The sequence below is a fragment of the Acomys minous genome, assembly GCF_964271855.1.
Source record: "Acomys minous genome assembly, chromosome: 4".
Classification (NCBI taxonomy): Eukaryota; Metazoa; Chordata; class Mammalia; order Rodentia; family Muridae; genus Acomys; species Acomys minous.
In genome coordinates this window covers 114,825,839-114,849,744 of record NC_140486.1, presented here as the reverse complement: position 1 = coordinate 114,849,744, position 23,906 = coordinate 114,825,839, and the positions used below count along the sequence as shown (strand labels likewise).

Sequence of the window (23,906 nt, the reverse complement as noted above, 5' to 3'; positions counted from 1 at the left end):
CCCTGCTTGAGTTTTCCTGAAGGTAATCATTCTTCCTGAAGACTCTGTGACACCAGATTGTGATCTCCACTTTAAAATACTGATATGTCTTTCCAACACGTTCCTTTTGTCATGGAACAGTTCAAAGTGTTCACTCTGTATGCCCCACATAATGGTGGGCAGGGGCTTGGGGACACAGAGCCCCAGTGTTTGGAGGAGGGCTGTCTGGAATGGGTGGCAGATTAGGGCTTGGGGACTGGAGAGTAAGACCTAAGCGCACACAGAAGACCCAGGATGTCTGAGAGGTCAAGGTCTCCATTCCTGTTCTGAGGGAGACTCACATGGACCTGAGCATCTCTACACTCGTGCACTTGGGATAGTGTGGTGCGATGGCTGCGAGATGCCTGATGCGATGGCTCACAGTAACACTCTCTCTGTTCCTCTTAGGGAGATGATGGGAGAGATGGGATTGGCAGTGAAGGACGTATAGGCAAAAAAGTACGTATCTGTCAAGGTTTCGAGAAGTCCTCATGGTTGAGAGTTACCAAGGACAGCTTCTGCCGTCTTGTATTAAAGTCGATTTTAGATGGCTTTAAGTTGGTACCCTATACTGAAGTGTTTATTGTCTTTTACAGGGAGAAAGAGGCTTCCCTGGGTACCCAGGACCAAAGGTGAGTGCCCCAAGTGATGGAGCATTAGCATGGCTTGGAGATAAGCCCAGGCCTTGCCATGAGCTGAAGTCAGAACATCTCAGCTTTACTCTTAGGTCAGCCACTTATGACAGGGCCACACTGGCAAAGCCTAAGATGCTCCCTCCTGTATGGATGGAGTTGGCAGTGCTTATTGCCCATAGTGCTTGAGGTTATGTGGACAGTGGAAGAATCTGGGACCTGTAGATGCCATAACCCACTTGGCAGTAATGCCAGTGAAGAAGTAAACCCAGGCTCTTTGCAAATGGCACTATGTACTGGAGTCACTTGTAGATGTGAACCTCTTAACTATTTGGGAAGTGTGGTCCTGATGCTTTGCTGGGGTCCTGTCTCAGGCCCCCTCCCAGCAGGACCTTCTGTTGTAGACCTTGATGTGTCACTTCTTGGCTCTCTTCCCAGGGTACCCCTGGTGAGCCAGGGGCAGATGGACCACCAGGACCCAAAGGCATCAGAGGCCGAAGGGTAAGTTTGCCTACTCCTTGTTGCAGCTGGCAATGAGCAGACTCATGGCAAAGTGATGGGATGTTGAGCCTTTTCAAAACCATCCTCTTCTTTCTCCACTTGATTGGCAGCGACAGCCCACATAGTAGAAGGTGATTTCAAGTTTCAAACCAGTGTCCTCCCAGACGGTTGTAGCTCTGTTCTGCACTGGCCTCCTTCAGCGGGGAGGGCCTGACAGTCCTTTCCTCAGCATGCCGCAAAAGCCACAAGCCCACGTGTTACCCCTTCCTGGTGCCAGGGAGCCTTAGGTCCCAGGCTGGATGGTGTCAGTCTTTGTAGTTGCTCCTTGCCACATCTATCCAGATGTGAGGGAGCAGGGCCTAATGAGGGGATACAGGTGGCATAGGAGCCTATAGCATCCCAGGCGAGCCATGGCTGGGCTATGAGTTCCTCGTTCTCCAGTTAATGAGAACCCTCTTACTCTAACTGTGATATATGTGACTGATAGTTGTTTTTAGCCCAAAGTGTAGTTAGTAACAATAATTACCCTGTTAATTTCATCGGTAAAGACAATCAATCTAGATCATGTTCAAACAGTGGGCTCGTGGTGCCCATGAGCCAGTCTAACTGATTGGCAACTGCGAGTTCCCTCGGACACTCAGAGGAATTTTAGTGATGGTTTGGGACAATCATCTGCCTTGCCTGAGCCTGCCAGAGCGTGCAGGGTGGAAACTCAAAGAAGGTCTTTGGGGGTCATTTATCATTACCCCTGAATTTTGGAGACAGTCGAGCCCTATTGTAGTCAGAGACTTCTCATGGTTATGGAGAAGGTTGGGATGGATTCTTCCTCCTACCATTCCACCTATAGGAGCTAAGAATGTCCCATCTTCTACCCCCTCTAGGGAAATTCAGGACTTCCGGGGATTGTTGGACAGAAGGGAGACCCTGGCTACCCCGGGCCATCTGTAAGTATCCATCCGGTTGCTAACACTTCACCTGGTGGAGGGAACTGCAATGGGTGATGTACCTCTGACCTCTGAAAACTTCAATCATCTTTTTGCCTCAAACATGTCTCCTGCATCTGCACTATCTGTTTATTAAACTGCCTCTTAGTAACCATCCTTCTGATATTGCAATGGAGAAAAGCACACTTGAGATTTGAAATAATATACTTTGAAAAATGTTTTCTGGGCACTGGGAATGTAGGTCAGCGCAGAGCGTGTGCCTGCCATAAGCAAGATCCTAGATTTTGTCCCTAGAACCATAACCAAGAAAACAAATAGCATGGTTTTTTTTATGGTACTAGGAATTGAACCTAAGACCCCATTCATATCAGGCAAGCCCTCTACTACTGAGCTATAAATGTTTTATAGGCCATATTTATATGTGACCCATGAAATATAATATTTACATTTATAATTGATTACTATAGGTTTATTGAGAAAGAAAGAGAGCAAGTTGTAGTACATTTACTTGTTTCTTGTAGAAGTTGCACAACTAGACCAAATCTGGGTTTGGGGAGCCCTTCCTTTGATTATAAAATTCCCAAGGGAGCCACTGACTCATTGTTCAAAACCCATTGGTCACGCTTTCCCCGGGGCCTAGAAAGGATCTTTGGAACGGACACCACTGTTTCCTTATTTGGTTTGCCCCTCTACTGAAGTGCATGAGGTTCGAGAAAGAATGGACAGGATAATTCAGGAGTTGGCCAACTACCCCTAGAAGGAAAATTTGAGGGGTTGGGTTGCTTAAAGGCAAGGGAAGAAGGCTGGGCTGTGGAGGTGATGGGAGCAAAATGGAGGAGTGGGACAATTAATGGGGTGTGCTGCAACAGTTATTTCAGGTTAGTAGCCTAGAGAAACTTCAGGGAGAGATAGCCAGGTAGCCCACAAAGCCTGACCATCAGGATAACAAATCAAAACACAAAGGTCAGGAGGCAGGAGTCTGTTACTGGAGCCAACAGGGACAGAATCCTGCTGAGACAAGGTATTTTGACATGGAGGGGACAGTGTGATTCCTTATCTTGGCTTCCTCAGGGGCCAGGCTGTCCATAACAAGCTTTCTACAAGAAGTTGTGTTCTCAGGAGAAGCTGTGCTTATTGCCAAGAGCAGTCGAGAGGGGCCCAAAGGATTGTGGTTAAATTCATGAGTTATATAGACAAACAAGCTTCTAGGCATGCGGAATGGCGCTTCTTCAAAGCCATCTCACTTCCTAGGGAGAACATTCTGTCTTCAAAAGTGTCTTCTGTTAAGCGGTGGGATCAAATCTAGATGGAGGGGCAGTGGAGGCTCAAGGCCATGTGGTGTCTATCATGTCTCATCATGATCCTATGGCTCAAGAATAGCCTTCTGTTTTTATTTTTCTCTTTATTACGCTTCTTAACCCACATTCATGGTAGAGGCTATTGGGGTTCACTCTGACATTTCCACACGTATACGTATCATGATTTGATTGTGCCCACCCTCTCTTCCCTCAACCGCTTTCTCTTCCAAGGCCACACCACACACATCTGCTTCCTCTCTCAGACTTTTCCTTGCTTGGTTTTACAGGGTCACAAGGGCAACCGAGGCGACTCCGTTGATGTAAGTAGTACCCTCAGAGAGAACTGTTGTCCTATGTGCCTGTTACCTGCTCTTCCTAACACTTCGGTTTCCCTTCACAGCAATGCGCCCTCATCCAAAGCATCAAAGACAAATGCCGTAAGTAGTCACCCTTCTGTCGCCTGTGGTGCATCATGTTTTTATACTCGCCATTCTTACTAGACAGACCCGGCTTTCATCTCTTCTTCTCTGTTTCCTTTATAGCTTGTTGCTATGGTGAGTAATGGCGATTTCGTATTCTCCGGAGGAGAGAAGGCTCATGGGCGGTGAGTAGAGCTTATCTCTGAAACCCCATTTTCCACAGGGCCCCTGGAGTGCCCTGTCTTCCCAACAGAACTTGCCTTTGCTCTGGACACCTCTGAAGGAGTCACTCAGGACACCTTCAACCGGATGCGAGATGTGATCCTGAGCATTGTGGGTGATCTGACCATCGCTGAGAGTAACTGTCCGAGGGGTGCCCGAGTGGCTGTGGTCACCTATAACAATGAGGTGACCACAGAGATCCGGTTCGCTGATGCCAAGAAGAAGTCTGCCCTCTTGGACAGTATTCACAATCTCCAAGTGGCCTTGACATCTAAGCAGCAGAGCCTGGAGACCGCAATGTCATTCGTGGCCAGGAATACATTTAAACGTGTGAGGAATGGGTTCCTGGTGAGGAAAGTGGCCATTTTCTTCAGCAACAAGCCCACAAGAGCATCCCCGCAGCTCCGAGAGGCTGTGCTCAAGCTTTCGGATGCAGGGATCACGCCTTTGTTTCTTACAAGCCAAGAGGACCGACAGCTCATCAATGCCTTGCAGGTCTGTGCTTTGTGCCTTGGTACCCTCCTTCCTCTCTTATTTGAGAAAGCTCTAGGGAATGCCATGTTGTCTCCATGAAGATTCTGTGTCTTTTGGCTTCTGAAAGGCTCTCGTGGGGCTGAGACGATTGAGACCTCTGGTGTAGGGCAGCCTATTGTCTCAGCATCTGGGCCAACATGCTAGTGTCTCTCACTTATTCCTCCAAGTTCGGCCATACATGCTGGTAGTTCTGGTCAGGTAGCAAGGCTCTGTGTTCTTCTTGGTCAAGTAGAGGCTATTGGTGTGGGTGGATTCTGTGTCTCAGTGGAGTGGGAGAGTTCTAGCTCCTCACCAAGTGACTTGATTTGAGTTTCATATGACCCAGTCCTGGGCATTCCTATAACACATTGCTAACTGTTTTACTTCCATTGCCACCTTATGGGTAAGAGGATCTTATGGTTAGTGAGGCCTCAAGTATGGAGGGGCATGCTGGGACACTAGACTCTGAGGCCCATGTACTGGATACAGCTCACCTGACTCTGTTCTGGAGTAGACTCTCCCAGAGCTGGTCATGGGCACCCACGGCCTCTCAGTGAGGTCTTCAAAATATGCCTGGCCTCAGGAGCCCCATCCCTATGCATCCTTTTCCTTAGCTAGGGCCCCAAGACAGCCTACCCAGAGAGGACGCATACTGATCTCACTTGTGCGTTTCGTTGTGACTGCCCAGTAATGTTTACCCAGGGCCATTTTAAATGACATCAGCCAAGACACATGGACAATAGATACAAAAGACAGGAGCCCTTGGCCAGAATTAGCTGTCCTTAGTCCCCATTGCCCCCTGCCTTACAGCTATGGCATGCGATCCCTGTCTGTGTCTTATGTTTCTCTCCTGTGAGGTAAGGATGGGTGATCTAGACTCTGAGTCTTGCCAGTTGGGCTCACCACTTTCTGTCAGCAAAGCTATGGTTCAATCAGTGCCACTGTCCCTCTGTCTTTATTTTGCCATAAATACTGCAGCCTGTTTGGGAGTCAAACACTGGGTTTGGAGTTCAGCATTACATCTGGGCTTCTGGCCACGAGTTCCTGTGAGGGAACATTTTTTGTTCGTCTTACTTGCTGTGAGCTGAGTGACCCAGAAGCACATGCAGTTCCAGAAATCAGAAAGGAATTCTCTGCTGTGGTCACAGCAGCTACTCATTCCATGGATGCTGCATGCCCATTACTGTGATGGGCAGGACCTTTTCACATATTCTTGTTTGCCTTGTCACTGTCTAAACTGGAGAGAGCAAGGAAGGAACAGATCAGTCTTTGTTAGCTGCTGCCGCCGTTGCTAAAACCACCACCATGATGTCCCCCCTCCCCCCCCACTGCTTGTCAGGGATGGACCCGGACACTTTGCTTAGCATCTAGTTAATCATCTAAGCAACCAGAGTCCAAACAATAAGGTGCCGTGCTGTGGGGAAGTTTATCTCATTGAGTTTGTCCTGTTGTGACTGTGTGTTTGCTCCTCCTTGCATGTGTCCATCCCAACATCTCCCTTTGCCTAAACCAGATCAATAACACAGCAGTGGGGCATGCCCTGGTTCTGCCTGCAAGGAGGGATCTCACAGACTTCCTGAAGAATGTCCTTACCTGCCATGTTTGCTTGGGTAAGCTGTTCACCTGGGCATGGGGATCTGTGAACTCACAGCCACTGAAGTATGACTATGGGGGGGGGGCATTTTAATGAAGAGCAATGATGCATCTAAAGAGCTTGAGTTGACTTGAGACTCAAGGCTCTCTATAGTTACTAGTGTAAAGGCCACTCAAGGACGTTCTCGCTTGGAATCCAGAGCCTTAATGTTTGGCTTAGAAGTATTTTTAGAACATATTTCTTTAAGGAGTAGCGAATGACAAGAGTGTTTTAGTTTCACGGAGCACTACAAAGACGTTAAGTCACTGGCAAGCTTCATCTAGTGAAACGAGGGGACAAAAGCTGACATTTGGCCACAATGATGGCAGTGAGGCATAGTCTAACTATGCATAACAGGCTGCCTCAAGCTGGAAATTCTTCTGTCTCAGCCTCCCAAGTGCCTAGATTCTAGGTGTGTATTATTCTTCCCAGAGAAGTTCCATCTCCTGCGATGATTGCAGCTGCCTGACTCCCAGAAGGTTGGGATGTTGTAGGGACCACAAAGTAATGGGTTGCTGTGCTTTTTTTCCCCTAGACATTTGCAATATTGACCCATCCTGTGGATTTGGCAACTGGAGGCCTTCCTTCAGGGACCGGAGGGCAGCGGGCAGCGATGTGGACATAGACCTGGCTTTCATCTTGGACAGCTCAGAGGCTACCACTCTGTTCCAGTTCAACGAGATGAAGAGGTATATAGGCTACGTGGTCAGACAGCTGGACCTGAGCCCAGACCCCAAGGCCTCCCAGCACTTTGCCAGAGTGGCTGTGGTGCAGCAGGCAACCTACGAGTCTGTGGACAATGCCAGTGTGCCACCTGTGAAGGTGGAATTCTCACTGACGGACTATGGTGCTAAGGAAAAGCTGTTAGACTTCCTTAGCAGGAGGATGACCCAGCTGCAGGGAACCATGGGCCTGGGTAATGCCATTGAATACACCATAGAGAACGTCTTTGAAAGTGCACCAAACCCACGGGACCTCAAAATTGTGGTGCTGATGTTGACCGGTGAGATGCAGAGGCAGCAGCTGGAGGAGGCCCAGAGAGCTATCCTGCAGGCCAAGTGCAAGGGTTACTTCTTTGTGGTTCTGGGCATCGGCAGGAAGGTGAATGTCAAGGAGGTGTACAGCTTTGCCAGTGAGCCCAGTGATGTCTTCTTCAAATTTGTGGACAAGTCAACTGAGCTCAACGAGGAGCCGCTGCTGCGCTTTGGGAGGCTGCTCCCCTCCTTCCTCAGCAGTAAGTTCTGTGCTGCACGTGATGTGTTCTGGCTGTGGCTTTATTCTGTCCCATACTCTCAGATCATGAGTCACGAAAAAAATACATCTATGTGCTGATGTGACCTTGTTCATCGATTCAACAAATACACACACACACACACACACACACACACACACACACACACACACACACGTACATATTATATACATATGCCTACCCTGTGCCTTGAGTTAGGAGCTGGAGTCAACAGGGCACACATTAGACAACATCCCTTGTCCTTCTTCAGTTACCTATTCTGCCCATTTGACCAGTACTTTCTATCCATAAGGCACTGGTGGTGTTCCAAAAAGTTCACAACTAGGGTTGCAAATGGGCCAAACACATACTGACTATGCATGGCCTAGCATGCTGGTGTGCCATGAAGAAGCCTATCCTGTCAGGAGTGTTGAAGGAAGCTTCTAAAAGGGGTTGCATTGATTTGGGATTTGCTCTCCTCTGGGTGGAACGTATCTTCCCTCTCATTTCCTCCTCCGTTATTTCAGCAGCTGCTCTGCATGTGTCTTAAAAACCGATTTTCAACAGTTCTACCTTCGGACACTAGACTCAGGGCATCAGTTACGTGGCTTATGGGTCATTTGTTTCTGTATCTGTGATCTCTGGAGACTGCGTGCTCCCTAGGGACAGTTCAGGCCTGGCACCGCTCAAGGTGAATAAGCACAGGGCACATATCAAACAAACAAGGGAGGTCTATGGAATATAAGAAAGCATGTCCATGCTGAATAGTCATCACTCAAGAGAAAGCTGAGGACCATTCACGTTATGAAGGAGTATCCTACAAAGCATTATGGGAAAGATGGGGAGTAAAGGTGAGCCTCAGTTCTACCCAGGGATCCATGCTTCTGTCATTGGAGGAGTAAGCAAGAGTGTGCCCAACAAAGCATTCAGAGAAGACTGAAAATAACTGGGTTATAGTTTGATGGAACTTGTCATACTTAGAGTTTCACCTATTTTGGCCTGCTCTCTCACACTGAGGGCGTGTGATATTTAGCTGGATCACCCAAGTACTTATGTAAGTAACTCATCAACACTAATTTTAATTTCCATATGATTCACATGAAGTTGATTTTTCCCCCCGTCTAGGTGAAAATGCATTCTATCTGCCTCCAGATATAAGGAAACAGTGTGATTGGTTCCAAGGGGACCAACCAGTGAAGAATGGTGTGAAGTTTGGTCACAAACAGATGTAAGTAATTAGAATGGCTGTCGAGGCTCTTGAACCAGTCCCTAGCTTCATGGATGGAGTTGTTGAGATATAGAAAAATGACTTCCCTAAAATAATGTGAGTTCATAAACATTTTTTTGTGTGTTGGTTATCTTCTGCTGCATAATGTAATACCCAAAATTTAGAGGCTTAAAAGAAGAATAATCTGAAATCATATGGGTTAGAAATTTCTGTCTGGGCTCAGCTGGGTGGTCTTTCTTTCCTTCTTTCTTTCCTTTGCTTGGCCTTTTTTCCCCTCTGTATAGCCTTGACTGTCCTGGACTCACTTTGTAGACCAGGCTGGCCTTGAACTCACAGAGATCCACCTGCCTCTGTTTCCCAAGTGCTGGGATTAACGAAAGGCGTGCGCACCACCATGCCTGGCTTTCTTATCCTCTTTTATGTTCATGACAATATGTTTCTCAGCTATGGACAGGCTGGTCTAGCCTGGTCTTAGATGGGAAGATTCATCTCTGCTCCACATGATTTCTCATTTTCCACTGGCCTAACCTGGGCTTGTACACAAGTTTATCAGGACGATTTTCATGAGAAAAGGATTAAATATAAGTTCTCTTGAACCAAACCTAGCACATTGTTACTTTAAATCACATTTTATGGGTCAAATATGCCCAAAGCCTAGATTTTAAGTGTGGCAAGTGTGGACTGAGGTGAGGACCTGCTATGTTGCCTTATGCATTCCTTTTCCCCTTCTTCCTCTACTACCCTCCCTCTTTTTTCTTTTTGACTTTTTGAGACATGGTCTTACTGTATAGTCCACACTGGCCTAGAATTTACTTTTTAGCTCAGGCTTGTCTCAAACTCATGGCAAATATTTCTCATGTACTAAGATTACAAGCGTGAGCCACCTTACATAATGGTACAAGCAAATAATATTGATTTTATTTGATTTTGATGTGCACGAGTCAGTTAGTTGTTTAAATGAGAACACTGTTAAACATTTATTCTCCCTTAACTTTCCATAATTTCTTTTCAATTGATAATAGGATATCAGATTTATTTATAATTAATGTAATCATTTTTAATAATTCTACTTTAATATGTTGTTCAATATTTTCTTAGTAGTAGATTCTAAAAGTAATAAATGTTGTATATGTAATATATAAAGTCTACAGAAACCAGTATCTTCATGTTGCTAATACAGCAAATTTCCTGTATATCATAGGGTTATGACTCTATTTCATATAGCATGTAAAAAATATGGGTACAGGTAATGTTTGATTTCTTTTTAACAGAAACACTCCATATATTGTTAATTCAAGTCTTACAACCAAAGTTGTGACCACAATGAAGCCAGCGACAACAACCAAACCAACAGCAATTGTAAATCTGCCACCTGCTAACCTAGCCCCTGCTCAGCCAGGCTCTGCTAAGCCAGTCCATGCTCAGCCAGTCCATGTTCAGCCAGCCCCTGCTAAGTCAGACCCTATTAAGCCAGCTCATGCTAAACCAGCCCCTGCTAAGTCAGACCCTATTAAGCCAGCTCATGCTAAACCAGCCCCTGGTAAGCCAGTCCATGCTCAACCAGCCGCTGCTAAGCCAGCAGCTGCTGCTCACTCAACCCCTGCTCAACCAATGCATGCTCAGTCAGCCCCAGCTCAGCCAGTCCTTGCTAAATCAGCTGCTGTGAAGCTAACCTCTGCCAACAAGCCTGTGGCAGCAAAATCTGTGGCCGCGAACACAGCCACAGTCAGACCTGCAGCAGCAGCGAAGCCAGCAGCGGCGAAGCCTGCAGCAGCGAGACCCCTTGCTGCAGCTGCGAGGCCAGTTGCTACCAAGGCAGAGGCCCCCAGGCCCCAGGCCAAATCAACTGCCACCAAGCCAGCCACGACTAAGCCCATGGGTAAGAAATCCTGCTTAGAACCCATCCTTCCTGCCCACATTTACCACTCTAAGGATATAGCCCTGGAAGCCTGTTTGCAGGGTAGGCTGCTGCTCCAAGGTTGGCATAGCAAGATGATAGATTTTAGAAGATGCTAGCCACAGCATGGGATTGTCCACATGCCACTTTTGCTTTTCTCTGTATCTTTTAAAAAATACATATTTTATTAATTTATTCATATTACCTCTCAATTGTTATCCCATCCCTTGTATCCTCCCATTCCTCCCCCCCTCCCTCCCTCCCATTTTCCCCTTACTCCCTTCCTCCCTCCCATTTCCCCCTTACTCCCTTCCCCTATGACTACGACTGAGAGGGACCTCCTCCCTCTGTATATGCGCATAGGGTATCAAGTCTTTTCTTGGTAGCCTGCTATCCTTCCTCTGAGTGCCACCAGGCCTCCCCATCCAGGGCACGTGGTCAAATATGGGGCACCAGAGTTCGTGTGAAAGTCAGACTCCACTCTCCACTCAACTGTGAAGAACGTCCTGTCCCTTGGCTAGATCTGGGTAGGGGTTGGAAGTTTACTGCACATATTGTCCTTGGCTTTTCTCTGTATCTCAAAGCAGCTTTCCCTCTTACAACCTTCCAAGGCTGCTGGAGTCCTGAGGAAGGCGACTCCTTCCTGTACTCCAGCCCTGCTTCCCTGGGTGTGGCATCCTTGCCGTGGAACCCTGTCCTGGTTCTCTGCTCTTATAACATTTCCTCCCCATCTTCCATGATGTTCCTTGAGCCTTAGGTGCAGAGGTTATATTTTAGATGTATCGATTAGGGCTGGGCATCCTGTGGTCAGGTGTTCTCTGTGTTTTGAGCAATGTAATTGTCTCTACTGCAGAAAGGGGCATCTTTGATGAGAGATGAAAGCCATACTATCTGTGGGTATGAAGATGAGCATTTGGAACACAGTTAGAAATTGCCCCGCCACATAGCAGGAGGGTCTTCCCTGGGACCCACGGCTTCATCACCCGTGGGTAGTTGGTTAGGTGTCTGTCCAACTTTTTTTGACATTGCCACATGACGATTGTCATCTACAGAGTTTAAGCCTGAGAACCATGTAATAGAGTTACACAAGACACGTTGTGAAACAATTTATGTCAGTTTCTGATTTTGTGTTGGGCCATATCCACAGCTACCCTCGGACGTGTGTGGGACGTGAGCCGTGAGTTGGGTTCTCCTGACTTGCAGTGGGAGACAGAGGAGAAGCCTGCTGCTGCTTCTGTCTGGCTTAGGCAGCAGAGTGCTTTTTTTCTCACCCTCCCTAAGCCTTCTCTCCTCCCTTCCTTTCTCCTTCCCTCCCTCCCTCCCTCCCTCCCTCCCTTCCTTCCTTCCTTCCTTCCTTCCTTTTTTCTTCTTTTTTTTCTGGAACCAAACTTGAAAAGATCTAAGCTTGAGCTGTGGGAGTCATGCCATTCCTTCCCAAAGGGACGTGGTCACAGAAAGGGGTCCCCACACTGAGTCCTGTGGCAGTATCAGGGGTTAGTTTAGTAAAGTGAGAAATTACACCTCAGAAACACAATCGTTCCTCAGACGCTGACCAGCACGCTCATTGTGAGCCAAGAAAAGCACATTCCTGGCTTTATTAGTGAGAGGTGGGTGAGTTAATGGGACCCGGGAGGATATTACTGTTACCTTTTATTAAAAGAAGATGTAGGAAGGTTCTACAGAATGTCATAGGCTATAAAAGAAGATGAGCCTAGAAGGTATGTGCTCGTGAAAAAGTGGAAACTATCTTCACCTTATGAGCAGAGGGAGAGCAGAGACCTCCTGACAGTGCGTTGAGTTCTTGTCATAGCCTGCGGTAGCGTGCCTTTCCTCCTTTGAAAGCCTAGGGCTGGTTTTGTGCTGCACACCTCATTTCTTGTTGGCATGCTGGAACTGACGTTTCAAAGTATCTTCTTAGCAAGTGATTATTGATAGAAAAGTGAAAGCTGTTAGTTTTTGTTTGTTTGTTTGTTTGTTTGTTTTTGCTTGCTTTTTGTTACTGTGCGGCTAGAGGATAGGACTTATGTAAATGAGACACTCGTCCCCTTTCTCGACAAGCTTCAGGCCAGCCACCCGCTGATGTCTTCAGATCTCCTCTGAGGCTCCAGAGTGTGCTCCAGTTGTGAGGAGTTTTACTTTTTTTTTTTTTTTTTTTTTTTAAACTCTGCATCCTGCTCTGATTTTTTCAGCGAGAATGTCTCGAGAAATCCAGGTCTCTGAAGTCACCGAGAACAGTGCCAGACTCCACTGGGAGCGACCTGAGCCCTCTAGTTCCTATTTTTATGACCTCACTGTGACCTCAGCTCATGACCAGTCCTTGGTTCTGAGACAAAACCTCACCGTCACTGACCGTGTCATCAGTGGCTTGCTGGCTGGACAGATGTACCGCGTGGTAGTGGTCTCCTACCTGCAGTCTCAGGTCAGAGCCGTCTACCAAGGAAGTTTCAGTACAAGTGAGTATTCAGCTGACCTGAGAGCACTTGGTTCTTGATTTCTACATGGCACACCAAACCGGATGTAGAAAAATGATACACTGAGACTATTTTGAAGTCGAACCCATGCATCCTGGGTACCTAGGTTGTACCCTGGAAATAGAAAACATAGCAATGGCATGGGAGATAAGGTTCCCTCATCCTTGACTCCTAGGATCCTTTAAGGGAGGGTGGGCAGATTTGCTGTGCTTTAGCCCATCACATCCAGGGTGGCACCTGGGGAAACTGGAGCCTGAATCCTGGTGATGAAGATGGTGGGGTCCATGTTTCCAAGCTCAGTGAGTGGAAGTGACTTCTCAGGGAGCCAGGGGAGTTTGAGAAGTCTTCCTGAGCAGTCATGAGATGTCTGAAGCTATGGGCGATAGGCTGCCAGACCCTCCCTGGCCCTACCTGCTTGTACTTGGCTGGCTCATGCACTTTGCTTAGGCCTTCCAGCTGTTTCCTTTCTTTTCTCTTTAATTTATCCAATTACTTTTTTTTAAGAGATGGGTCTCTATGCTGCTTAGGATGTCCTGGAACCCTTGGGTTCAAATGATCTTCCCACTTTACTTCTTAGTGGCTGAGACTATAGCCACGCCCCCTTCTGAGCTATTTATGACTGTGTCTCTCTCTCTGTTCTGAGTCATTTTGGGTCCTCATCCCTTTATCTTTGACCCTTTGCTCAAGAGTGTGGGTGGAGCATCTCCTTAGCTCAGCACAGTTCAGATGGTGGAACTGTTTTTGAAGAAAGGAATTCCTAACTGTAGCCCCAGGTTTGGGAGTCTAGAGCCCCATCCAACTCCACGGCACCATTCTCCCAGATCGGGTACTCCCTCCATCTACTTGTAAAAGGTGGATATAACCTATTTGTTGCAGCATATGTAGCGAGTGCAGACATCTCCACTGTTTCAACAGCACCCCATTACCTAAGAGAGCAATCCAGAAAAGCAAGCGTGCATCTGGCTTAGCATTCCCCAGCCCTCATACTTTCTCAGTCAACTATTAGTTGCCTGCATTTTTTTTTTCCTTACAGAGACAACTCAGCCTCCACCTCTTCAGTCAGCACGGTCAGTGTCCAGTTCAGCCATCAATCTAATGGTGAACACAGAACCATTGTTTCTTACTAAGGCAGGTGAGTCGTGTCAACAGTAGACCCACTAATGGACCTCAGAAAGTGTTCTCTCAAGAATTGCAAACCTGGCCGGGCATGGTGGCACATGACTTTAATCCCAGCACTCGGGAGGTAGAGGCAGGCAGATCGCTGTGAGTTCGAGGTCAGCCTGGTCTACAAAATGAATCCAGGACAGCCAAGGCTACACAGAGAAACCTTGTCTCAAAAAAACCAAACAAACAAACAAAAAAGAATTGCAGCAAACTCTTTTGAAATTGAGGTCACCTGCTTCTGTCTAAGTCACATGACTTTCATGGGAGAGCCTTCCAAAGGGGCCCTCAGCCTCTGGGTTTCATCTCGTTATGCATATTCATGGTTTTAAACACAGAGGAACCACGCTTGGCATCCCGCCATCAAAGGAAGCTGAATGGAGCTGCTCCTGAGCCCATGGGTGGCATGCATGCCTCCATTAGTCACTTCCTCTATGTCTTATGTTGAGACTAGGCTTGACTTGTGGTCTGTGGTGCTGCAAAGAACAGGGTTTCATTCACGCATTGGATTATCTCTAAGAAGCTGCGTAGGAAAGACGAGACAACCAGATCGGACCTCGCGGAACACATGGGTTCGGATGTTTTCTTAGTTACCGAAGTACCGCACTCTGGCTTGGTCTTGTATACAGCTCTCCTGGCCACCGGAGCATAGAGTGTGTCTGTTAGTGACAGGCAAGACTTACGTTCTTGCAATACAAGTCTGAGACCCTGTAGCCCCCCTCCCCCTATGTTTTAGTTACTTTTCTGTCGCTGTGATATGACACCATGACCAAGGCAACTTATAGAAGCAGGAGTTTAACTGGGGCTCACAGTTCCAGGGAAATATGGCCTGTGATGGTAAAGTGAGGTAGCAGGCTGCAGGCAGCTGGTGTAGTAGAGAGTACATATCTTGGTCCACAAGCAGGAGACTGAAAACTCATTGGGGGATAGCGGGAGGCTTTTAGAATCTCAAAGCCTACAGGAGACACACCTCCTCCAACAAGGCCACACCTCTGAATCTTTCTCAAACAGTTCTACCAACTGGGGACTGGCTTAGGTAGGGTCACTATTGCTGTGATGAAACACCATGACCAAAGCAACTGGGGGGGGGGGAAGGGCTTTATTTGGCTTACACTTCTAGATAGCTGTTGATCATCACAGGACCTGGAGGCAGGAGCAGATGCAGAGGCCGTGGAGGAGTGCCGCTTACTGGCTTGCTCCCCATGGCTTGCTCTGCCTGTTTTTTCATAGAACCCATAATGGGCTGGGCCCTCCCCATAAATCACTAATTAAGAACAATTCTCTATAGGCTTGCCTACAGCCTGATCTTATGGAGACATTTTCTTAATTGAGATTCGCTCATCTCCGATGAATTTAGCTTGTATCAAGTTGTCACAAAACTAGGCAGCATAGGGACCAAATGTTCACACAGATGAGCCAATGGGGCCATTCTCACTCAAATCACCTCTCATTTAGCAGAATGGAGGCCTGGCTCATTAGTTTTGAGGAAGCGACTACCGCAGTGCTCAATGTACTTAACTTAGGACTGGTCAGCCAATGGTGCCATCACTCACATGAGAACTCAATATCCATAGCTGGTGATAATTTAGGTATGGTAGTGTTTCTTTGCCCACAATGCCTTCTTTCTGCGCTTCATCATCCATAAGAAGCATTTGTAGCTGTCTTTGTCACTGTGCTGGATGGAAGAGCTACCACGGGTCATTTAATATGGAAATGACTACATGGTTTCCAATGCCTCCAGCCTTTCCGGTGAAAAGACTGGCAGAAATCCAGGGAATTTTCTCAGCAGAAACTTAGGGAAATGAGGGAGGCAGGAATCCATATAGGTGGTGATGACGAAATTGCTACCGCTGAGAGATCGTATACAAAGCTTAGAAGAAACGTAATGCTAGGATGTAGACTCCAAGTGGGGAACTGAAGTAGGTGGGTGCAATGAGGAAGGGGGAGGGGGGAGGAGGAGCGGGAGGAGGAGGAGCGGGAGGAGGAGGAGTGGGAGGAGGAAGGGGAGGAGGAGGAGTGGGAGAAGGAGGAGAGGGAGGAGGGGGAGGCGGAAAGGGAGGAGGAGGAATGAGAGGAGGAGGACACAGAAGAGGAGGGGGGGAGGAGGGGGAGGAGGAGGAGGAGGAGGAGGAGGGGGAGGAAGGGGAGGAGGGGGAGGAGAGCATCTAAGTTTCCATCCTCTTGATTCTGCTGGCCATCAGTTTCTTTTGCCTTTGGCCCAGTTCTACCTTGCAGCTCACAGTCTATTCTGGTATATTCTGAAGCTAACATGGTCAGGATGCCCCAACACAAGGACTGACCTCGAAAGGAAGCCACATCTCTGCGGCTGGGTTTTCCTTTCAGATCCTGTCACTGGGCCAGTGAGACGGCTCAGTGGAAAAAGCACTTGGGGAGTAAGCCTGAGAACTTGACCTCTAGAACCTACGTGGAAGGAGAGAATCAACTCCACAATGTTTTCCTTTGACCTACATACTCACACCGTGGCACAACCCTCTCTCCTATCACTCACACACACACACACACACACACATGCACACACACACACACACACACACGCACATACACACACACACTCCAGATACAATTTGGAAAGAGGCCCAGAATTCATTCCATTCCAAGGTACAGAAAGCTGTGTGCTCCATTCGAATCCCTCTTATTAGCTTTTGCCTCTATGAGTATGGAAAACGCAAAAGGGAAATGCAAACTTTCCAGCAAATTCTTGTTTCACTGAGAGACAATGGCTTGGAGGAACTCCTAGATAGCAAGATTCAGGGATAGTTTTGTTTCTTTATGTGTGGCTCAGAAGGATGAGATTGTATAAACAGTGTTGAGTTAGTGTAAACAGCATAATCTTTAAACACAAATCTGGGTCAGGCTGTTCATGTTTTTAAACGTGGAGTTGCTGCTCCCAGAATTAGGGATGGATTTTTCTACCCAAGCATGTAACACCGTTTGACAAAGAGGAGTGGCTTTGGTTTGGGTTTGGGTTTTTTAACTGGAACCCACGTTCCTATCTAGGTTACAGAGCATTTGGTTACAGGCGAGTCTAAAGTCGGTCTCCTTCACACTGATGGGCGTGAAACGTTGAACCTAAGCATGCAGGTGAATGTCTACTTCTGCTTGACAGAGCCTCACAAGGAGAGTGGCGTCTGACTCCTTGCCCTCCATCTAAAGTCTGTCCCTTTGGTAGGAGACTGTGCCTCCCTAAGACCTTGCCTCAAGATGAAGGCTGATTCTGCTGGCAGACCTACAACATTATCCATAACTTGAATTCCAAGAGTCTAGACTTTGTTTTTTTTTTCCCCATTAAATTACTTATTTAATCAACTTTACAGCTCGATCAAAGCCCCCTCCCTCCTCTCCCCTCAGTCCCACCCTCATACTTCCTCCCCCTTCCTCACTTCCCCTTAGCCTCAGAGAAAGGGAAGCTCTCACCATGGGTACCAAACTCACCCTGGCACATCAAGTCCCAGCAGGACTAAGTGCATCCTCTCCCACTGAGGCCAGACAAGGCAGCCCAGCTAGGGGGAACTGATCCAAAGGCAGGCAACAGAGGCAGAGAGGGCCTCTGCTCCCGTTGTTAGGGGACCCACATGAAGACCATAGATAGACTGTCTATGCATATATATATGCATGCATGTATGTATATATGTATGTATGTACCATCTCTCTTTTTCTCTCTATCTAATATATTATCTATTTCTCTATTATCAGTCATCTACCTATCTATCTATCTATCTATCTATCTATCTATCCATCCATCTATCTATGTATCTATCTATCTATCTATCTACCTATGTATCTGTCTGTCTGTTTACCATTTGTCTTCTATCACTGATTGGCACAAAGTGATGTAACAGGGGAAATTTATGTCAATAACAATTCAAAGAGCTAGCCTCTGCAAGTTGAGATAAAAAGTTACAAATGCTTACTCTCATGAGCTGTCTTCAAGGCTGTTGATCTCTTGTGATAACCAGTTCCAGTGTTTGACTTACAAACACTGAAAGGAAGGCTCCAAAACTTAGTTAAAATCACTCTGAACACTAAAGTAAAAACTCGACCTCCAAACCTTTCATCCTTTGGGAATAAAATAAGCCCCAATTGTAGTCATGGGGTTCTGGCTTCAGGCAGTCACACCTGCATTGTAGGCTTGGCAGGATCTTGTATCCGCACACCAACTGCGTGGGACCCAAAGTGATCAAATTAGTGTTTGGAAAGCCGCAGAGCTGCAGAGGAACATGTTTCCAGCTGCAGTATGGCCACTGCTGACCCAGCCCCCTTGCTTTTGCTCCAGGGAACACTACACGATCACTTTCTGGTTTGCACAGCGTTACATGGAAGTGGCCCTCTGTGAGCGAGAGCTGCGTGTCAGGCTGGTAGCTACTCCCCCAAACATGAAGATTATCTGCTCCAGGGCCTTTGTTGAAAGAAGGCTTAGACTTTCAGACTTTTAGAGTAAGACATTTTACATGCGTTCCCAGCAAGCTCCAGTGTTTGCCGGAAAGTTCTATAAACAGAAGCCTTGCTGTTCTCTAACTGTAAGTTTGCCTCTCTCGGCATCTAGGGGACCTAGCCTTATTTTACAGAGGGGCTGTGGCAGAAGTGTGCGTTCAGAACACGGACTCCTTTAACTGGAGGAAAACAAATTTCCTGCTCCCACAGACTTGCCTTGGGGCATTCCTGCTCTTGTAAGGAATTTGTAGTCTCTGTGCTAGTTTTACGTGAGAAGCCAGGGAGATACTTGGCTACACATGTAGGTGTGAACACACACTTATAATAAGGAAAATCTGTTGAGGATCCTGGAGAGAGGGCCTGGAGGTTAAAAGTGGTTGCTGCTCTTGCAGAGGTCCAGGGTTCAGTTCTCATTTCCCGTGTGAGGCTGTCCATGACTCCAGCTCCAGGAGTGATGTAGCACATGTATAAATAATAAAATTACACACACACACACACACACACACACACACACACACACACACATGCCCACTTACATTCTACCTAAAATTTCAATCTACTTTCTTTGTGAAATGAACAGCCTTTCTTTTGGAGTACATTTTAACACAATTTCCTGCTACTTTACCAAAGAGTAGAAAAGTCCATGGCCTGGAAAATTCACTTTCTTTTCTGGATACCGTAGCGCACATGACTTGGAGAGTGAAATGGGGGAAAAGTTAGTCATTTTATTGGCTAGTATTTGAGATCCTCAGTGTGGTTTTATTTGTTCTTCTCAAAGCTGAGAGTGACTACTGTCATTAGAGGAGTGAGGAAACTGAGGCCTGGACAGGCTGACAGCTTCCCATCAGGAACTTCTCTCCCGTAGCACTGAGCTCTGAGCACAGGCTCTAGTCTGGGCTTTGGAGGCTGAGGCGTTGGCTTAGTCCCATGACATCCCTTTCTCCTCTTGATCTCACAGATATTTGTAAGATGCCCAGTGATTCCGGAACTTGTAAAGAGTATAAGTTACTATGGTACTACGACCTAGAAGAGAAAGGTTGCAAGAGATTCTGGTATGGAGGTTGTGGGGGTAACGAGAACAGATTCCTGGCACAGGAAGAATGTGAAAAGATGTGCAGTCCTGGTAAGTAGGCATTCCCTTGTGTTTTATTTATTTTTTTCTATCACATCAAAGAGAAGAGATCTGGGCTAATAGCCTTGCCACCGAGAGATATTTGAGTTACAGTGGACTGTGGGAAACCTGACAAAAGTCAAAAGATATCTTCAGATAAGAGATGCCAATGAAACACAAAAAAGAGATAAAATTTGTAATTTTACAGAAATACAAAAAAAAAAAAAAAAGAGCCACATGAAATAAGTTATTGGAATGGCTGGTTTGTCTCCTGAAGGTATACGTGTATCTTTGGCAGTTAGGAAACACAGAGCCAAGCACACCAGAAACATTACCACATCCTTGTCTCTTTAAAAGCGTCACACCATACCTGGTTATTAAAACAGAATAATGGTCAATAACAGAAAGCTAATTATAAACACTCAGGTGCTTATTTGAAATACTTTTACTTCCTATAAATAACAATGTTGACACTGGGGCTATCTAGTCTCTCCATCAGACTGGTCAGTTTAATTGGTAATGGCACAGGGCCCAGTGTCAGAGTGGAAAGAGGTTCATTGCACAGAGGCCTGAGGGCAAGCCTGGGCTTCTGTCAGGGTGAGCTCAAATTTCAGGCAGCTCAAACTTGAAGCCACAAAGATCCCCGGAACCAGTGTGGGAATGGGTAGAGACTGGAGGCTGTGAGTCAAGTTATGGTAAATGCAGTGTCTTTTATGTCTAGTGACCTCTCTTCTTTTCTTAATTTCTCCATCTCTTACCTCGTTCTCTCTCTCTCTCTCTCTCTCTCTCTCTCTCTCTCTCTCTCTCTCTCTCTCTCTCTCTCTCTCTCTCCACACTCAATGTTTTCCACACCAGAGTTAACAGCCTGACGGGAACCTAAGCCTGGCCTTCGGGCAACACGTACCTCTGGGAGAAAAAGGAGGCAATTACTTCCAACTCATGTTTATAGAAGCTCCACGGTGCCTTTTTATGCTTTGATTGACACTCAACCTCGGGAGGAAACCCTCTGCCCATGACCTGTCGATATGGTGCTAAACGTGTCTGTGGACCCTGCTCTCCGTCTCCAGGCAGTTCTACCGTATACTTGGACTGTTGCGTACTAGCTGGCCACTGCTGGTGTTTATGTGAACGTTCCTATAAATTCAAATTCCCGCTGGAGTTTCACGCTACGCCTGTGCCAGGCAGACGCGATGTCTAGAACATAGTCTCGGTGTCGCAGCTACTCTGTACATTTCTGCTTGGTCCAGTCCCCTCTAGTTGCATGGCTTAGATGAAGAAACAAGAGTCTAACCTTTTCATGGCCCCAACTCCCTGGATCAAGCAATTTTCTCCTTCTAAATCCTCTGACAAATGACATAATTCGAAGGAATCAGACCCCCTTCCTCTGTGCGCACTGTTGGGATAAATGCCTCCATTAAAGAATTCAAAGAAAAGTTGTAATAGAGAATATTTTTTGGCATTCTTCTAATGTGGGTTGTTTTTGTTTTTGTTTTATTTTTTACTGTTGTTGTCTTGGAGCTTGGAGGTGGGATTTAAAGTTTAAATTTTTAGGAAATTTATACAAAGAAACTTTTTAATAAAGTATATTGAATGTGTCATGGGTTTGGTGTTCTTGGCCTTTTGTGTCTGTAGCACCCACTGTCAGGATTTCCTCAAGGCAAAGGATTTTTGGCTCAGGCCCAGCTTCTGGTTTTACTGGAGAGGACAGAAAATGCTATGAGGCAGTTTTCCAGGAAGTCAGTGGAGTTGGCCATTTTGTGGACGATCCAGCCCCCCCCCCCCAACAAGCTCATCGTACTCTTGCTGAGGAGCGTCCGACTCTTTGAGGCTCAAAAGAGAATGTTCACATGTCCTCTAATTTTGGGTTAACCTCAGAACCTCAGTTTCTGACCTCTTTATGGTGATTTTATTTATTTATTTATTTATTTATTTATTTATTTATTTATTTATTTATTTTTGCCTAGGGACTATATTGTTCCTACCCAACACTAGTTGAGATGGGATGGTTCTGTTTGACCCATCACTTCCCTGGAAGATCTGAGACAAAATATATTTCACTGTTGCTGTCCCATTACCACCTGCCCCCCCCTTCAGAAATCTCTTTCTTGGGTCTAGAGAGATGGCTCAGTGGTTAAGAGCACATGGACGATCACAACTGTCACTCTAGGTCTGGGGGGGGGGTGGAGTCTAACACTTTCTTCTGGCCTCTGGGGACACACACACACACACACACACACACACACACACACACACACAAGAATTCCACTGGGGAAGACGCTGTGGGTTGTTGTTGTTTTTGACAGAATGCCTCTACTCCGCCAGGTGCTGATGGGATGACTCAGATAGAGCCTTTGGCATGAACAGAATGGTTAATATAAGACTGAACTGAGGGTAGATCTGGTAGTGGATCTGTAGGGAGGATGGAGCGGAGAGGGGCAATGGAGTGGACAGAACCTGGGAAGGTAGGGGAGACACTAGCCTCCAGGGCCATTCTTGAAACACTTGCCAGATACTTAAGGGGAATTTCCATGTTCTTAGAGCTGGCAGATATTTTAGAAACAAGGGCAAGAGCTAAGCTCTGTGCTGATGTCATGTGTAGACATGAAGGATGCCTTCGGTGAAGGCGAGTTCTACTGGAAACTAATGATGGTGTTGGGAAGGACTAAGGGCTTCATGGTCCAAGATGCTGGGGATTTGAGTTTACCTCTATCTTGAGTCTAAGCGGCAACTGCTTATCAGGGTGGCTTCAGGGGAATTGCAAAACTCTGGGGCACACTTCAAGAGCCCTCACAGTCAGTGGAATGGAAAGTCTATGTCATCTGAGAAGAGGGAAACCTCAATTAAAAAAAAAATTCCTCCGTAAGATCAGGTTGTGGGCAAGCCTGTAAGGCATTTTCTTAATTAGTGGCTGATGGGGGAGGGCCAACTCCATTGTGGGTTGGTTGGTCCTGGGTTCTATAAGAAAGCAGGCTGAGCTAGCCGTAGCGAGCAAGCAAGTAAGCAGCATCCTTCCATGGCCTCTGCATCAGCCTCTGCCTCCAGGATCCTGTTCATCTTCTCTTCTTATACAGTTAGGAGCTGGTTGTCTCATGGGATGGAAACCCTGACTACCACTGTAGATCTTCTTTCTATACCCAAGGATGCTCAGAGCTGCGGGCTGCTAGGAGAATCACTTAGTCACAAAACACTCCATGAGCCCTGGAAGTAGCCTCCCTCGGTTAGCAGCTGACTCCTTTTGTGTACCTATGGCAGGCTTGCTTTGCATCTAGTGCTCATTCTGAAGTAGAGTCAGGGGCGGGCTGTCCATCCCAGACTTTGAAGTTTGTATGGAACTTCCCAACCCAAATAGTTGTTTGGCCCAATAAAGACAGTTGACAGGTGCTGCAGTATATTCAAGAGACACAGTGCTGACCCTGTGTGCTGTTCTGGGCTTGGAGGATAAAATGAGTGAACGCTTGAGCCCTGGATCCCTCCACGGATATGCATGAGGATGAACAGTGACAGGCTGCTGTGGGGATGATGAGGGATAACTGTGGGGACTCTGCATGGAAAGGGAAAGGGTGTGGCAGCACTAGGCTGTGACGTCACCACTGAGTCATCAGATCTCTGTGGGGCATCACTGTAGGCCTCATGGAGGTGGCTTTGATTAATTACTGAAGGTATTAAATACTGGCATTAAAGGGGGGACAGACAAGAAGTAAATGTATGATTAGACTTTGTGATACCATGAAACTCAAGACTGAGCACCCCAAAGGAGTAAGAAGACTGGATAGGTTTGGGAGTGCTCTGGGCAACCAGGGGATGGAAGGGGTGGGGAGGCTTCATTGTTGCAGTTCAAGAAGGCTGGCTTTGCTAACTGAGGTGGGATCTGTGGACACCGAAGGATTCCCAGGCAGCCATGTAGGGGTGCACAAGATGCCAGGACTGCACACTCATTGACAGCTGTAATTGTGCAGAAATTCAGGAAAGCGCTTCATGAAACACCCCCATGGTGGCTTCTCGGGTCATTTTGACCCAACAGATGCAGAGTGACCTAAGTCCCCACATAGCAAATAGAACCAAGACATTTGTGGAGTTTCTATTGGCTAGGGCTGGGGAGAGTGTGATTTGGGCTGCAAGGCTCCTCCTGATCCTTGGCCTCTTGCTGGTCTCCGCCCTCAAGGACTGTTCTTTAC

The 23,906-nt window shown here is 46.9% G+C and overlaps 1 protein-coding gene across 2 annotated transcripts in view; it reads left to right on the top strand.

Moving 5' to 3' along the window:
- COL6A3 (collagen type VI alpha 3 chain) overlaps positions 1-21,329 on the top strand; it is an 86,383-nt gene extending 65,054 nt beyond the window's left edge. Inside the window, exons 29-44 of one of the 2 annotated variants that reach the window (XM_084780961.1) lie at positions 427-477; positions 615-650; positions 1,089-1,151; positions 2,033-2,095; positions 3,681-3,713; positions 3,794-3,830; positions 3,936-3,947; positions 4,036-4,529; positions 6,061-6,157; positions 6,716-7,414; positions 8,537-8,639; positions 9,911-10,518; positions 12,726-12,989; positions 14,041-14,139; positions 19,579-19,743; positions 20,587-21,329. In XM_084780961.1, the coding sequence (XP_084637087.1) occupies positions 427-477; positions 615-650; positions 1,089-1,151; positions 2,033-2,095; positions 3,681-3,713; positions 3,794-3,830; positions 3,936-3,947; positions 4,036-4,529; positions 6,061-6,157; positions 6,716-7,414; positions 8,537-8,639; positions 9,911-10,518; positions 12,726-12,989; positions 14,041-14,139; positions 19,579-19,743; positions 20,587-20,600 (2,838 nt within the window). In that variant the 3' untranslated portion in view covers positions 20,601-21,329. Of the gene's footprint in view, positions 1-426; positions 478-614; positions 651-1,088; positions 1,152-2,032; positions 2,096-3,680; positions 3,714-3,793; positions 3,831-3,935; positions 3,971-4,035; positions 4,530-6,060; positions 6,158-6,715; positions 7,415-8,536; positions 8,640-9,910; positions 10,519-12,725; positions 12,990-14,040; positions 14,140-19,578; positions 19,744-20,586 lie in introns of those variants that run through there. The other variant, XM_084780960.1, reaches the window with a different exon arrangement.
- Positions 21,330-23,906: the final 2,577 nt, after the last annotated feature.